Source organism: Xenopus laevis, chromosome 5S, assembly GCF_017654675.1.
Source record: "Xenopus laevis strain J_2021 chromosome 5S, Xenopus_laevis_v10.1, whole genome shotgun sequence".
NCBI classification, from domain to species: Eukaryota; Metazoa; Chordata; class Amphibia; order Anura; family Pipidae; genus Xenopus; species Xenopus laevis.
In genome coordinates, this window is record NC_054380.1 from 12,882,929 (window position 1) to 12,896,273 (window position 13,345).

A 13,345-nucleotide genomic window follows, 5' to 3' on the forward strand; every position below is an offset into this window, starting at 1 on the left:
TTTAGAAATTTCTATGTTCCCAGTGTTTTCCTCTTTCCTTCGGTAGAGGGCGATCAGGGGCGTATCTACAGAGGAAGCAGACCCAGCGGCTGCAGGGTGGCCCAGGAGGTATAGGGGCCCCATGAGGCCCTAATTCATATAAAATTCCAATAAATACTGGTAAAACAGGTCAACCTCTAGACATTTTGGGGGCTTGAAAAATAATTTGCTGTGGGGCCCAGTAATATCTAGTTATGCCACTGAGGGCGATGGAGCGCATGCGCAGGTTGGGGTAAGCATGCATCGATCCTTTGTGTGCGTCTGTGGGGGGGGGGGGTTTGTGCAGAACCGCATTCCGGCCTAGGGGCGGACCAATTTTAAATCCGGCACTGTCCAGGACTGTGTGTTAAGCTGTCAAAATAGGGATTTTCTCCGGAAAAATGGGACAGTTGGGAGGTAGGCTTTTAGGGTTGGGCAGTAAGGGCATGTACAGGATATATACCATCAAACAGTCAGGGCAGCATGATCAGAGACCAATCAGTCTTGGCTGTGGCAGCTCTTCCTTTATTCTAACTGATCTGCTGGGAGCTCACCTATATATTTGTAAAGAGTAGAATATACAAAGTAGAACAGAGAACTTGGCCTGAAGCAGCCCTCCTTTATGACCAGCATAAACCCCTTCCAGAACATGGTGCTTCCAGTTCATGGTAACAAAATAGAGTAACAATATGATACCAAACAGCAGTGCAGCCTGCGGACAGCTCCATAACAGAAGAGTCCAGGACTCATTTCTCATGGTCAGAACAATAGCTGAGCAAATGTATAAATAACAATAATGGCAGAGCGGGCACAGCACAGTGCGTGCAAATTTCTAATCAGAAAATAGTTTTGCCTTTCCTTTCTGATTCTCCTTGTACAGCTCATTGTCTACTGTACATATTTGCTTTGGAGTGAATAGGGTGACAGATTTGGTGTCCCCTCCCATAGGGATAATACACTCCCAGCCTTCTTATTTAAACCTCCCCACCTCTCTGTACCACTTACTCTCCCTCTGCTTTGGGACTCGGGCATCATGTCTAGTGTTGTGGCAAGGTTAGCCAAGAACAGGGCTGTGGCCGATGGTCTCGGTACCAATAAGAATCCAGTGAAATATTTAAATCAAGACTTTGAGCAGCTGAGGGCACAATGCTTGACATCAGGCACTCTGTTTAAAGATGAAGAATTCCCGGCATGCCCATCTGCGCTGGGTTACAATGAACTGGGACCTGGCTCCCCTAAAACCCAAGGAGTTATATGGAAGAGACCTGAGGTAGGAAAATACCCCATCACGTTAACTATAGCAATAGGGCTGACTTTTTAAGTTTAATTCAACATATGCTGGGGTGGATTTATCAGATGTATTGATATAGCTTTAATAAATCTTTATTTTTGTGCATTTGTATTTTTTGTTTGCCAATTCTTTAAATCCTAGGAGTGCTGTCCTTAGTCCAGGGTATTAATATAGTTGTATATGTTATATAGCGCTACTGGGTATACATTGCTGTACCTTTTATTATACAGTACAATAAGGGGCACATTTACCTAGGGTCGAATGTCAAGGGTTAATTAACCCTCGATATTCGACCGTCGAAGTAAAATCCTTCGACTTTGAATATCGAAGTCGAAGGATTTACCGATATTCCTACGGTCGAACGATCAAAGGAAAAAACGTTAGATCGAAGGATTTTAATCGATCGATCGAAGGATATTCCTTCGATCAGAAAATTGTTAGGAAGCCTATGGGGACCTTCCCCATAGGCTAACATTGGCCTCGGTAGGTTTTAGGTGGCAAACTAGGGGGTCAAAGAATTTTTTAAAGAGACAGTACTTCGACTATCGAATAGTCGAATAGTCGAACGATTTTTAGTTTGAATCGTTCGATTCGGATTTGAAGGTCGTAGTCGAAGGTCAAAGTAGCCCATTCGATGGTCGAAGTAGCCATATTTGACCATTCGAAATTCGAACTATTTTTCCTCTATGCCTTCACTCGAACTAAGTAAATGGGCCCCTACATGTATATTGAAAACTGCTTAGAACAATTTTTGGAGCGGTTTAAATCCCCTCTAAGTGTGGAATATTCAAGGACACTGAGGTCTCTGACCCACAGAGCTTGCAGTCATATTGCTTTGGAATAGAATGGCTCATATGTATGTGGGTATAGGTATGTGTATGTAGAGTTTATATACTTTATGTATGTGTGTATATGTATATGGGTATATACAATATGAAAGACAAGGGCACAGCTGGTAAGAGTGATGTTTCTTTACTGTGTGGATACAATGACGGATGGGACATGTGTGTAGCTGTAACTATGTGCTGTAAGCTCTTTCCCCTTGTTGCCTCTGGCTACTTACTTTGTTCTTGTAATAAAATGGCTAATCTAGACCTGGTGTAACGTGCCCAGACTGAGGGCAGAGACAGCCCATGTGCCTTTATTAATACAGAGACGGTCTGGCTTTATCCTAGTGTTTTGTTCTCTGTTATGCAAATGTGTTTATAGTGCCTGTTATACACACACGACCCCAGGCCCTAATTAGTGACAGACACAGGTACAGTAGATAATGGAAGGGATGGGTGACTATTTACATAGCATATTAAATGGGAAATCATATAATGGGCCCTGGGGAAAGATCTCATTGGTGGGTCCTTACCCCATATTGTCTAGGTATATTTAGGATGTAATTATTATACACCCCCAGTAAAAGCTTTAGTAGTAATGTGGGCAGGGCAGGACTGGAGGTGATAGAATATATATGTATGGCTATAGAGCTGCTTTGAGTGGCACGTCTCTGTTCAGGCAGTCTTTAGGCATTTTAGCCCACCTACTGGAAGCAAACATCAGTTTTACCAGTGCAAGGCAATATTACTGTACATTATATCTGTATACTGATTTCAAGTTCACATATTTGCTTTTTATTTTTGCTTTCAGGAGATTTGCCCCAACCCACAGTTCATTGTGGATGGAGCAACGCGTGGAGACATCCGTCAAGGGGCCCTTGGTAAGTACAAACAATGAATGTCAAGGCAATGCAGAACCTGCAAGCACAGCTGACAAATCAAGGGAACCCCCTGCAAAAAGAATGCCCGTTTTATATTATTTTATTATTCATTAGCCAGACTTGCCTGGAACACATGCACCGCTCGGCACAGTCCTTGCCATCCAAGATTTACCTGATTTCCTAGTCTGGCTGAGCCATACTCACACATCAAAAAGCCAACAAACTGCAGACTTGGTCACTATTAAAGGATAAGGAAAAGGTTAAATTACTGGGGGGGGGGTGCCATAATGTTAGATACCCCCCCCCTTGAATTATTTCACAATGTTTTTTCCCTGGGCCAGTGCTCCTTTTTGGACAAAAATGCACCGGCCCTGGGAAGTTTTAAAGGAAACACTGCACAACAATCTTTCCCTTCCCAGGGCTCCCTTGAATAGGCTTGTGAATGTGCGGTATAGTCAAGTTGTCCTATTCTAGTATACTGTGTAAGTTGAAACCCTTGCTTGCAATGAAAAGCATTTTTGATATTTGTCGTCAACAAAGAAAGTTCAATTTACTGCAGCCAATAAGCCACCATGTGTGTCATTGCCTTTAAACAGCTAAGCAACCTCGCTCATCAAAGTGCAAATATTCCCAATCCCCCCCCCCCCGAACAATATTGTAGAATCTGCTTCTTTACCTTTGATCCGATGAACTCCCTGCAGAACCTGTGGTACAATATGGGAATTGTGTGGTTCTGCTATAGGTAGTAAATTGTTTCTCTTTCATTTTTTATCTCTCAGACACAAGCTTTTATTTGGGGAACAAAGCATTTCCCCTTATCAGGCCTGTGAGTAAATAAAGGCAATATTAGCTCAATGGAAAAGCAGCCTGTAATGTGCTCAGGGTTTATTATGGGAGGGAAAGGCTTTATAAAGAGCAGTGATCCCCAACCAGTAGCTCGCGAGCAACATAGTGGACTAAAAGCAGGGGCTTATTTTTTAATTCCAGGCTAATTCCAGGCTTTAGTTACATAAAAACCAGGTGTACCGCCAAACAGAACCTCCTGTAGGCTGCCAGTCAACATAGGGGCCACCAAATAGCCAATCACAGTCCTTATTTGGCACCCGGGAACTTTATGCATGCCTGTGTTGCTCCTCAACTCTTTTTATTTTTTAATGTGGCTCATGGGTAAAAAAGGTTGGGGACCCCTGATATAGAGAGTTCCCATTACAATAAAACACATTGGCACAGCTTATCCTACACAGTGAGCCTTATTAAGCAGGATATTTGGGTTTATTTATTTTTAAGGAAACAGCAGGGAGCCCCATCCAAAAACTCCCCATCCAAAACACTCCCCCTAGTGGCCAAATCATCAGGAATATGGAAAGATGCTTGAAGAACACATACTGTATATAAACATATCTGCCCCCACATTGTGTCCATAGTTGTAATTTCCACACTGATATACTCTGAAGTGCACAGTCCTATCGACATGAATAAAAAACAGTTATTTTAGTGAAAGAGGGGTTGGAGAGGCACAAATTAATTTTATTTTTCCCCCCGCCTGGCTCAATTTGTTTTCCTGCCTGCCATTTTTTTCCCTATGAAGAACAGCAACATATATTTTGCTAAATTCATGAGTGGTCATTATCATGAAAATTAAAAAGGGAGTAGGGACAAACTGGTGACACATACTCACAACTATGTGCCCGCCATTGGCTACCCGGACTGGAATACCTGAGTGGCCAGGTAAGGTTGGCATTCAAATTTAAGGGAAGTGTCAATGAACTGCTGTGACTGCCATAGGCCTATGACTTGAGTATATAACATAAAATATAAAATAAATATAAAATATATATATTAAAAAAATAAATAAATAAATAAATTAAAAAATAATATATATATAATGAACTGGAGAGAGCGCAGAGACTAAGTGCAACTAAGCTGGTTAGAGGGATGGAAGACTTAAATTATGAGGGTAGACTGTCAAGGTTGGGGTTGATTTTTCTGGAAAATGAGAATCCCAGGGATGTCACAGAGCAAATGCAATGTCCTCTTCAAGGAAGCTGGGAATAACGCAGTTGCTGGGCACCTTATCTTGATAACAGGCTATTGTGTAGGAAGTGACCTTTGAGTTCTGTGTTCCTGCAGCTTTAGTGATGGATAATGTGTGGCTCTTGTGCTGAAATGGGGATATAGTGATGGGTAATAACTGCTAGAGAAGGCTGTAATGTAGACAGGGTCGGACTGGGGGGCCCGGGGCCCACCGGGACTACTGTCCAGGGCCCCTTCCGACCCGCCCCCCAACCCCTACTGCGACGCGCTGAGCGCGCGCACACAAAGGCGCCGCTTGGCGCACCAGCGTGAAGGCGCCTGGCGCATGCGCAGAAGGCGCTGCGCTGATCGGCGCTGCGGGAGTGCGGGAGGGAAACTTTTTAAAAGATATCTGGAGAGGTGTCTGGCCCGGCGGGGGCCCATTAAGGGTCGGGGCCCACCGGGTATTTTCCCGGTGTCCCGCCGGGCCAGTCCGACACTGAATGTAGACTTAATGTAGACACCACCATAGATGCATTCAAACTGCTAATCTACACTGCAGGCTGTCTATGGAAAAAACTGATTTATAACAAACATATCTTAACAACATTTTTGGTTTTACTGTTCCTTTAATGGTTAGCATTGCTGCAGAGGTCAGATTCTGAACCCACAGCAGCACATTAGGGGTGTTCAGTAGATTGTCCTTTTGCAGATTTGTTTTTTTTTTAATTTACACTTTGAAATAAATCATCCGGATGGAAGGTGGAGTGGAATTCGGCACAAGGGTTGTGCTCTAATCACAAGCCAAACACTGAGATTGGTGGAGTCATTCTTGTTGAATAAAGGTGTAACTTTAGGCAGAGGTTCAGTGTATTGTGTGATTTTATCATAGAGATAAGGGGACTGGGAGGAGATCATGTGCATGCCCTCAGCAGAGCAAACAACACAGTGTTTAGTGCTATTTACATTTTGCCATTTTAATGTCTGGTTTCGGTGGCCATAGACGCACCGATAATATTGTACAAAATGAATTTTCAGTGCATGTATGGTGGGAGACGAGCTGACCAATATCAGCAGAAGACTTGGATATCGATCGGCTTGTCCATCAGGCTGGTTGGAAAATTTTGACTGGGTGCCTTTGAAGGCACCAGAACATCGGTCATTGTTAGTGCTGAATCGTCAGATACAGCCCCCTGTTCTCCTGTTGATTTCTCTGACTACTTTGCTGAGCTGGCTGACTACTGTTACTTTGTATCAACAGCCATCTGTCCTCAGCTTGCATCCTCCAAACCCCACAATTCCCTGCACACATGATTTCAATAAGGAAACATCACAGTGCAATGTATTGTGGGTTATGTAGTTCCTACATGATGTCTGTAAGCTCAGTGGAGAAGTTGTTACAATTTGTAACATCAGTGTTGAGTCCCTCCTTCCCTGCCAGGATTTCAAATGATGCAGAAAGAGAACTGTTGAACAACTGGATTTCAGCTTAGAAAATGACATTTATTCATACTTTTTGAAGAAACAGGTAACTGTGATGGGTATATTAGGGGTTTCTGTGTTATGTGGGCCTCATTATCAATTTTTTGTTTTGGAAGCTGGAGTTCCCCTTTAAACAAAAAATACAAAATTCCACTATCTTCATAGCTGGCATGGTACAGATTGCCAGCAAGTAGTCATTATCATATTGCCAGAGAAGAGTAATGTGTGGGCCACATTCCCAGAGTTCTTATGGCACCAATGGAACATGGCAGCTCCTTCCCAACATGACTTTAGCTTTCAATTAGGGGTTGCCACCTGGCTGGTATTTTACCGGCCTGGCCAATAACAATGATGGCTGATCCCAATTTTATTAATAGGGGAAAAAGATAAATATATAGGAAGGCCGGTATTTTTCCCCAGAAAATGTGGCAACCCTACTTCCAACTAACTGGCAGCTAACTGTTGTTTGTGACAAAACGTGCACACACTAGTGGTAGGAACAGGGCAACGGTGTCAAACATATTGCACATCTTTCTGGGAAAGAACTCATAATTGTGGCATAAAAACATAACTGTTGTGCTTGAATTTGCACTTTTCTCACTGCAGTTGCAGCTGTACTAAGTATTGGATGTTCTTGGCACTATACTGACTCTGGCTGGCACACAAAGGAACTGCATTATGACAAGATGCAAAGGGGTTATAACTGTGACTGGCAGCTTTAGATTTGGTCTGACTGTGAATAAAAATGAATAATAAACTGGTGTTTAAGGGGCAGGTTGTGAGTGCGATGTAGTTGTGGACACCCCTTCCCTTTATGTTAATCACAAGGTGGTCTCACAAGTCCCTATGGGAATTACAGGATTCCACTCAGCAGAGATTGCTTTCTATTATTGCCACTCTCTGGAGTGAAACATAATGTGGCATCTGGTCCTTAAGGGTGCCATTGGGCCAAAAATTACCAAATAAACCATATAGACCAATTACAAGATGTCTCTGTTAGTTGCTTTAAATATACAGCTATAACAGCCCTCGGCGCCATAAGCCTGTTGTTTTCATGATTTTACTTTATGTGCAGGGGATTGCTGGCTCCTGGCCGCCATCGCATCTCTTACGCTGGATCCAGACCTTGTAGCCCAGGTGGTTCCAGAGAATCAAAGTTTCCAGAAGGACTACGCTGGAATCTTCCACTTCAGGGTAATGGGATGATCCTGGTCCTTTAGAAAATATTGTATGGGGAAGAGAACATCTCACATGTCACCAGTACTATAGGAAATGCAATGTTGGCTTTGGGTTGGACAGAAAGGGTAACTGGCATTGGGTAAGCATCACAGGAGCCCACATGCATATTTCCTAACATCTGAATGTAAACAAGCAGTTCAATTTATGCCACATGCTCAATTACCCCCCCTCACCACCAATACCCCAGGAGCACAAAGGGAATTAGCTTCCTTCAGTGCTGAGGTCTGAACCTATATATTCTGTTTCCTCCCCAGTTCTGGCAGTACGGAGAGTGGGTGGATGTGGTGGTGGATGACAGGCTGCCGACAAAGAATGGGAAACTGGTGTTTGTTCACTCTGCAGAAGGTGATGAGTTCTGGAGTGCCCTGCTGGAAAAGGCCTATGCAAAGTAAGTGCCACCATCCAGATCCAACTGGAATCCAAAGTAGGGAAAACCCTACAGTTCATACAAAATAAAGAATAGGATATATTTGATTTGCTGCCTTCCTACTCCCTTGGACCACTGACTTCTTTATATTAAGTATGCATATAGCTTTAACCAATCACAAGCCAGAAAACAGTAGCTCTTCTCAATCTCTACCTTTATGTCTGGTTACAGTTTACTACTTTCCATCTCATAGTAACAGCTTAATAGAGAACAGGAAGTAAATAAAATGTGTTGAGCATGTGCTGTATGAAAGAGGCAACTTATATTTATAAAGCCTATTCAGTAAAGCCTAAGCTGCAAAGGGGACTTGAAGCTGATCATTTTCATGTTTCTATGCATGCCTTTCCATTATACTTAGCTATTATATGTGTCCATTCTGATGCACAGGTTGAATGGCTCCTATGAAGCTCTGACTGGTGGTTCTACCATAGAGGGATTTGAGGACTTTACTGGAGGTATCGCTGAAGTCTATGAACTGAAGAAGGCTCCAGCTAATTTATTCCAGGTCATCCAGAAAGCCCTAAAGGCTGAATCACTGCTTGGCTGCTCTATTGATGTGAGTTGATCTTAAATATGGTAAATAAGCATTTTATTGTACGGGGATCATTTTACATGGTTTAGGCTGGCAGAAAGGCTTCTCAGGGCATAAGCTTCCAAGATTTTGAGGTTCAAAGCTCGACTTTGTGACCCAGTGTTAGCCCAGCACCCCCTCGGCAAACATCAAGGTTAAAACTGAAGATGCTCAGATGAGTAGTGACCTGGATGAATTGAAACCTTCATAGACATCTTGGTTAAAAATCCTGCAGAATATGGGGAGCCCTGGTCCCTTGTGCTTGACTGAATTGCAATCAAGCTCTTTACTGCTGTTCTTAACGCTACTTTATCCTGTTCATCATGCAGATTACAAATGCCTATGACACTGAAGCCATCACAAGCAGAAAGCTGGTTAAAGGACATGCCTATTCTGTGACTGGCGCTGAGGAGGTAAGCACAATAGGCAACACTGTCCTCTTGACAGATGGCTGGTTCTTATTGGTCTGCATGCTGAAATACAATGTAATTGGCTCACAGGTGTTATACCGAGGTCGCCAGGAGAAGCTGATCCGCGTGAGAAATCCCTGGGGAGAAGTGGAATGGACAGGACCTTGGAGTGATGAGTGAGTATGGCACAGAGCTCTGGGCAGAAGTTTCACAGTGGTGCCTCCATTTTGGTGTATATTTCACCATGGGGGAAGGTGGAAATGACAGGGGATACACCTCTCTCTGCTTCTGTTTTGATTCCCTCATCCATCCATTGGTCATGCGAGTGGATCCGTGCAATTGGCAATTAAAGTGAATGGCCAACTCATACAATACAGTTCAGTAGAATATCCTGAAAACTGGCCTATTCTGGCTGCAATATAACCAAAACCTATGCTGCTGTTACTGCATGTTGGGTGTTTCTGTATAAATGGCATATGTATCAGTTGCTTCAATTCCATATTCACAGGGCTCCAGAATGGAATTATGTTGATCCAAAAGTAAAAGCTGTTCTGGATAAAAGATCTGAGGATGGAGAATTTTGGTAAGTACAGGCAATAACCTCTTATAGTAAAGATGTCATCTCTGTGGGTGTTTTCATTGGCTTCCTAGGTATAACTGAAATAAAACTATTGTGATGTCACTCAGAGGTGGAGTTGGTGCCACATCCCGTTGCTGTGAATTGTGTCTTTGTGTACAGGATGGCGTTTTCAGACTTTCTCAGAGAGTATTCCCGCCTGGAGATCTGTAACCTGTCTCCTGACACACTCACCAGCACCGACCAGCATAAATGGAACATAACTCTGTACACCGGGAGCTGGGCACGGGGATCTACTGCCGGAGGCTGCCAAAACTACCCAGGTAATTGGATACACGCCAATTAGTCCCATAAATACTAGCAACCCTCTCTTAAAGTCATCTGGATAGAAGCATAGCAATTATGCTAGCCTGAGCATCCCCATTTTAGAATTCAGACCATGTTTAATTTATGACTGAGGCATGGACAACATTTGGGTGCTGCTGATAAAACCGAGGTGCAACATAGGAAATGAAGTGCATCAGTGTTCCTTGACTTAGCTCCTATAGAAACTGCAACAATAGTTGTGAGTCCCTCCACAAACAGTCAAGATTATTAAAAAAATGCAAAAATATTTATTACGAAAATGGCCTAACGCGTTTCGTGCCTGATAGGACACTTACTCATTAGCTCCTACAGACCCTACCTCCTTCCACACTGGGTAAGATATTATCTCCGAGCTTAGTGTCCAGCCCAGCTTCATCATCTTCTGATAGCTGGTTGAGTACCTATAAAAGTGGGAGACATTCTTGTAAAATATGTAATGCGATTACAATCAGTTGGATTTTAAATCCAATATTACAGGCAAAATTTACTAAAATCAAATGTACAATAATAGTTGCAGTAGCCATGTGGTTTATTTATTAGAATGCAAATCATATTTAAAACAATATATTGGACAGACAGTCTGTCCTCTCAAAGAAAGAATTAGGGAGCATTTGTGTGCCATAGAGAAACATGATACTAGATCTCCTATTGGCAGACATTTCAGTACATGCTTCTGCCCGAAATGCGTCAAGCAGTGAGTACAACTTGTCTTCCCTTTTAAATTATGGATGAATAAAGATTTTGATGTTTTAAATCGGAGTGCGGAAGGGCTTTTTCCTACCTCAAAGGGCAGTCATTTCCATGGCTGAGAAATAGTGGTCTCCAGATTATGATGATTTACACATTTCCAGGAGAAATCCAAGATGGTTTCACACAGGGCAATGTTTAAGCAGGTTTCCATCTGATTTGAGATGACATATTTTGCTCACAGTTGGCTTATTGGGGGATTGTCACTGTATTTTTTTCAAGTTAAAGAAATAGTAACACCAAAAAATTAAAGCATTTAAAAGTAATTAACATAATAAAATCTTAGTATGCACTGGTAAAACTGGTGTGTTTGCTTTAGAAACTCTACTATAGTTTATATACGCAAGCTGCTGTGTAGTCTTGGGGGCAGCCATTCATACGGGTTACATAGCACATAACAGGTAAGCCTGGTCCAAAACAATTGTGTTTTATCTGTTATGTGACCTGTACCTTTTCTTCTTTTTCAGCTTAGATAGTACTTATATGTTATCTACTGTGTATCCTGTGCTTGAATGGCTGCCCCCATGGCTACACAGCAGCTTGTTTATATAAACTATAGTAGTACTTATCTGTTATCTACTGTGTATCCTGTGCTTGAATGGCTGCCCCCATGGCTACACAGCAGCTTGTTTATATAAACTATAGTAGTACTTATCTGTTATCTACTGTGTATCCTGTGCTTGAATGGCTGCCCCGTGCCTACACAGCAGCTTGTTTATATAAACTATAGTAGTACTTATCTGTTATCTATTGTGTAACCTGTGCTTGAATGGCTGCCCTCATGGCTACACAGCAGCTTGTTTATATAAACTATAGTAGTACTTATCTGTTATCTACTGTGTATCCTGTGCTTGAATGGCTGCCCCCATGGCTACACAGCAGCTTGTTTATACGAACTATAGTAGAGTTTCTGAAGCAAACACACTAGTTTTACCAGTGCAGGCCAACACTACATTACATATTGTCATTCCTTTAAAACAATTTCTTTTCTTGGTGTTACTGTTCCTTTAAAGGAGAAGGAAACCCCCAGGGCGCTAAACCCCTCCCCCCCTCCCCTGTGCTGCCCCCCTCCCTCCTCCCCCCTGGCCTACCTGTCCCCCTGGGCAAATGCCCCTAACTTTTTACTCACCCCTCTGCGCAGGTCCTGTCCACGGAGTACGCAGTCGCCATCTTCTCCCACGCGCGTCTTCTTCCTGCTCTGATCGGCGTTTTCTGGCGCATGCGCAGTAGGAACAGGTACGGTACGGCTCTACTGCGCATGCGCCGAATGTCACGAAGTTTTCCGATTTCACTTTGTGACATTCGGCGCATGCGCAGTAGAGCCGTACCGGTACCTGTTCCTACTGCGCATGCGCCAGAAAACGCCGATCAGAGCAGGAAGAAGACGCGCGTGGGAGAAGATGGCGACTGCGTACTCCGTGGACAGGACCTGCGCAGAGGGGTGAGTAAAAAGTTAGGGGCATTTGCCCAGGGGGACAGGTAGGCCAGGGGGGAGGAGGGAGGGGGGGCAGCACAGGGGAGGGGTTTAGCGCCCTGGGGTTTCCTTCTCCTTTAAGTTTTTTATGTTAAAGCACTTAAATAGTTGGAGCTTAAACCAGACCAGAACCCGCGGGGCATGGCTGAATGGTGTATGAGCCAGAGACTCTTGTTTCTCACCTGTAGCCTCTTACAGTGAAAGATTCTCTTTTCTTCTACAAACACAGCAACATTCTGGACCAACCCACAATTTCGCATTAAACTGGATGAGCCCGATGATGATCATCAGGGGCCCAACATTGAGCCGTGTTGTACTGTCATTGTGGGATTGATGCAGAAGAACCGCAGAAGAAAGAAGAAGATGGGAGAGGACTTGCTCAGCATTGGCTACTCACTCTTTAAGGTTAGTATTTATTTAGTATTTATGTTTATGCTCACTTGTTCTATTGTAGAGATATATATATATATATATATATATATATATATATATATATATATATATATTTATATATATATATATATATATATATGTGCAGCATCATCTAAAATCAGAATCTGGTTCTGCTTTGAACTAATTGCTGTTCTTTTTCTGTTTTTCAGATCCCTGATCAGGTACTGCCTTCTTGATGTTACATGGGAAGAACACCCCATTCACTGTCATTAAAAGTTCATATACAGTAGAACCCACATTTTACATTTTTCAGGGGACCATGAAAAAATGATGTCCAATCTGGGAAAATATAAAATCAGGGAAATGTGTTTTACTTTTTCTTCAAGTACTGAAAGGATATAAGTACAGGAGTCAGTTTTACTTTGAGATACAACATTTGGGGGCAGATTTATCAAGGGTCGAATTGAATTTCGAGGGAATTTTCGAAGTATAAAAATTTGAAATTCGAAGTAATTTTTTGGATACTTCAACCATCGAATAGGATACTACGACTTCGATTCGAAGTAAAATCGTTCGAATATTCGACCATTTGATAACCGAAGTACTGTCTCTTTAAAAAAACTTTGACT

At 42.7% G+C, this 13,345-nt stretch overlaps 1 protein-coding gene across 2 annotated transcripts in view; it reads left to right on the forward strand.

Moving 5' to 3' along the window:
* Nucleotides 1–13,345, forward strand: part of capn8.1.S (calpain 8 gene 1) — a 29,774-nt gene that overhangs the window by 5,987 nt on the left and 10,442 nt on the right. Inside the window, exons 1-11 of one of the 2 annotated variants that reach the window (XM_041564236.1) lie at nt 999–1,288; nt 2,948–3,017; nt 7,588–7,706; nt 8,006–8,139; nt 8,566–8,734; nt 9,079–9,162; nt 9,250–9,335; nt 9,668–9,742; nt 9,899–10,059; nt 12,553–12,728; nt 12,926–12,937. In XM_041564236.1, the coding sequence (XP_041420170.1) occupies nt 1,052–1,288; nt 2,948–3,017; nt 7,588–7,706; nt 8,006–8,139; nt 8,566–8,734; nt 9,079–9,162; nt 9,250–9,335; nt 9,668–9,742; nt 9,899–10,059; nt 12,553–12,728; nt 12,926–12,937 (1,323 nt within the window). In that variant the 5' untranslated portion in view covers nt 999–1,051. Of the gene's footprint in view, nt 1–998; nt 1,289–2,947; nt 3,018–7,587; nt 7,707–8,005; nt 8,140–8,565; nt 8,735–9,078; nt 9,163–9,249; nt 9,336–9,667; nt 9,743–9,898; nt 10,060–12,552; nt 12,729–12,925; nt 12,938–13,345 lie in introns of those variants that run through there. The other variant, XM_041564237.1, reaches the window with a different exon arrangement.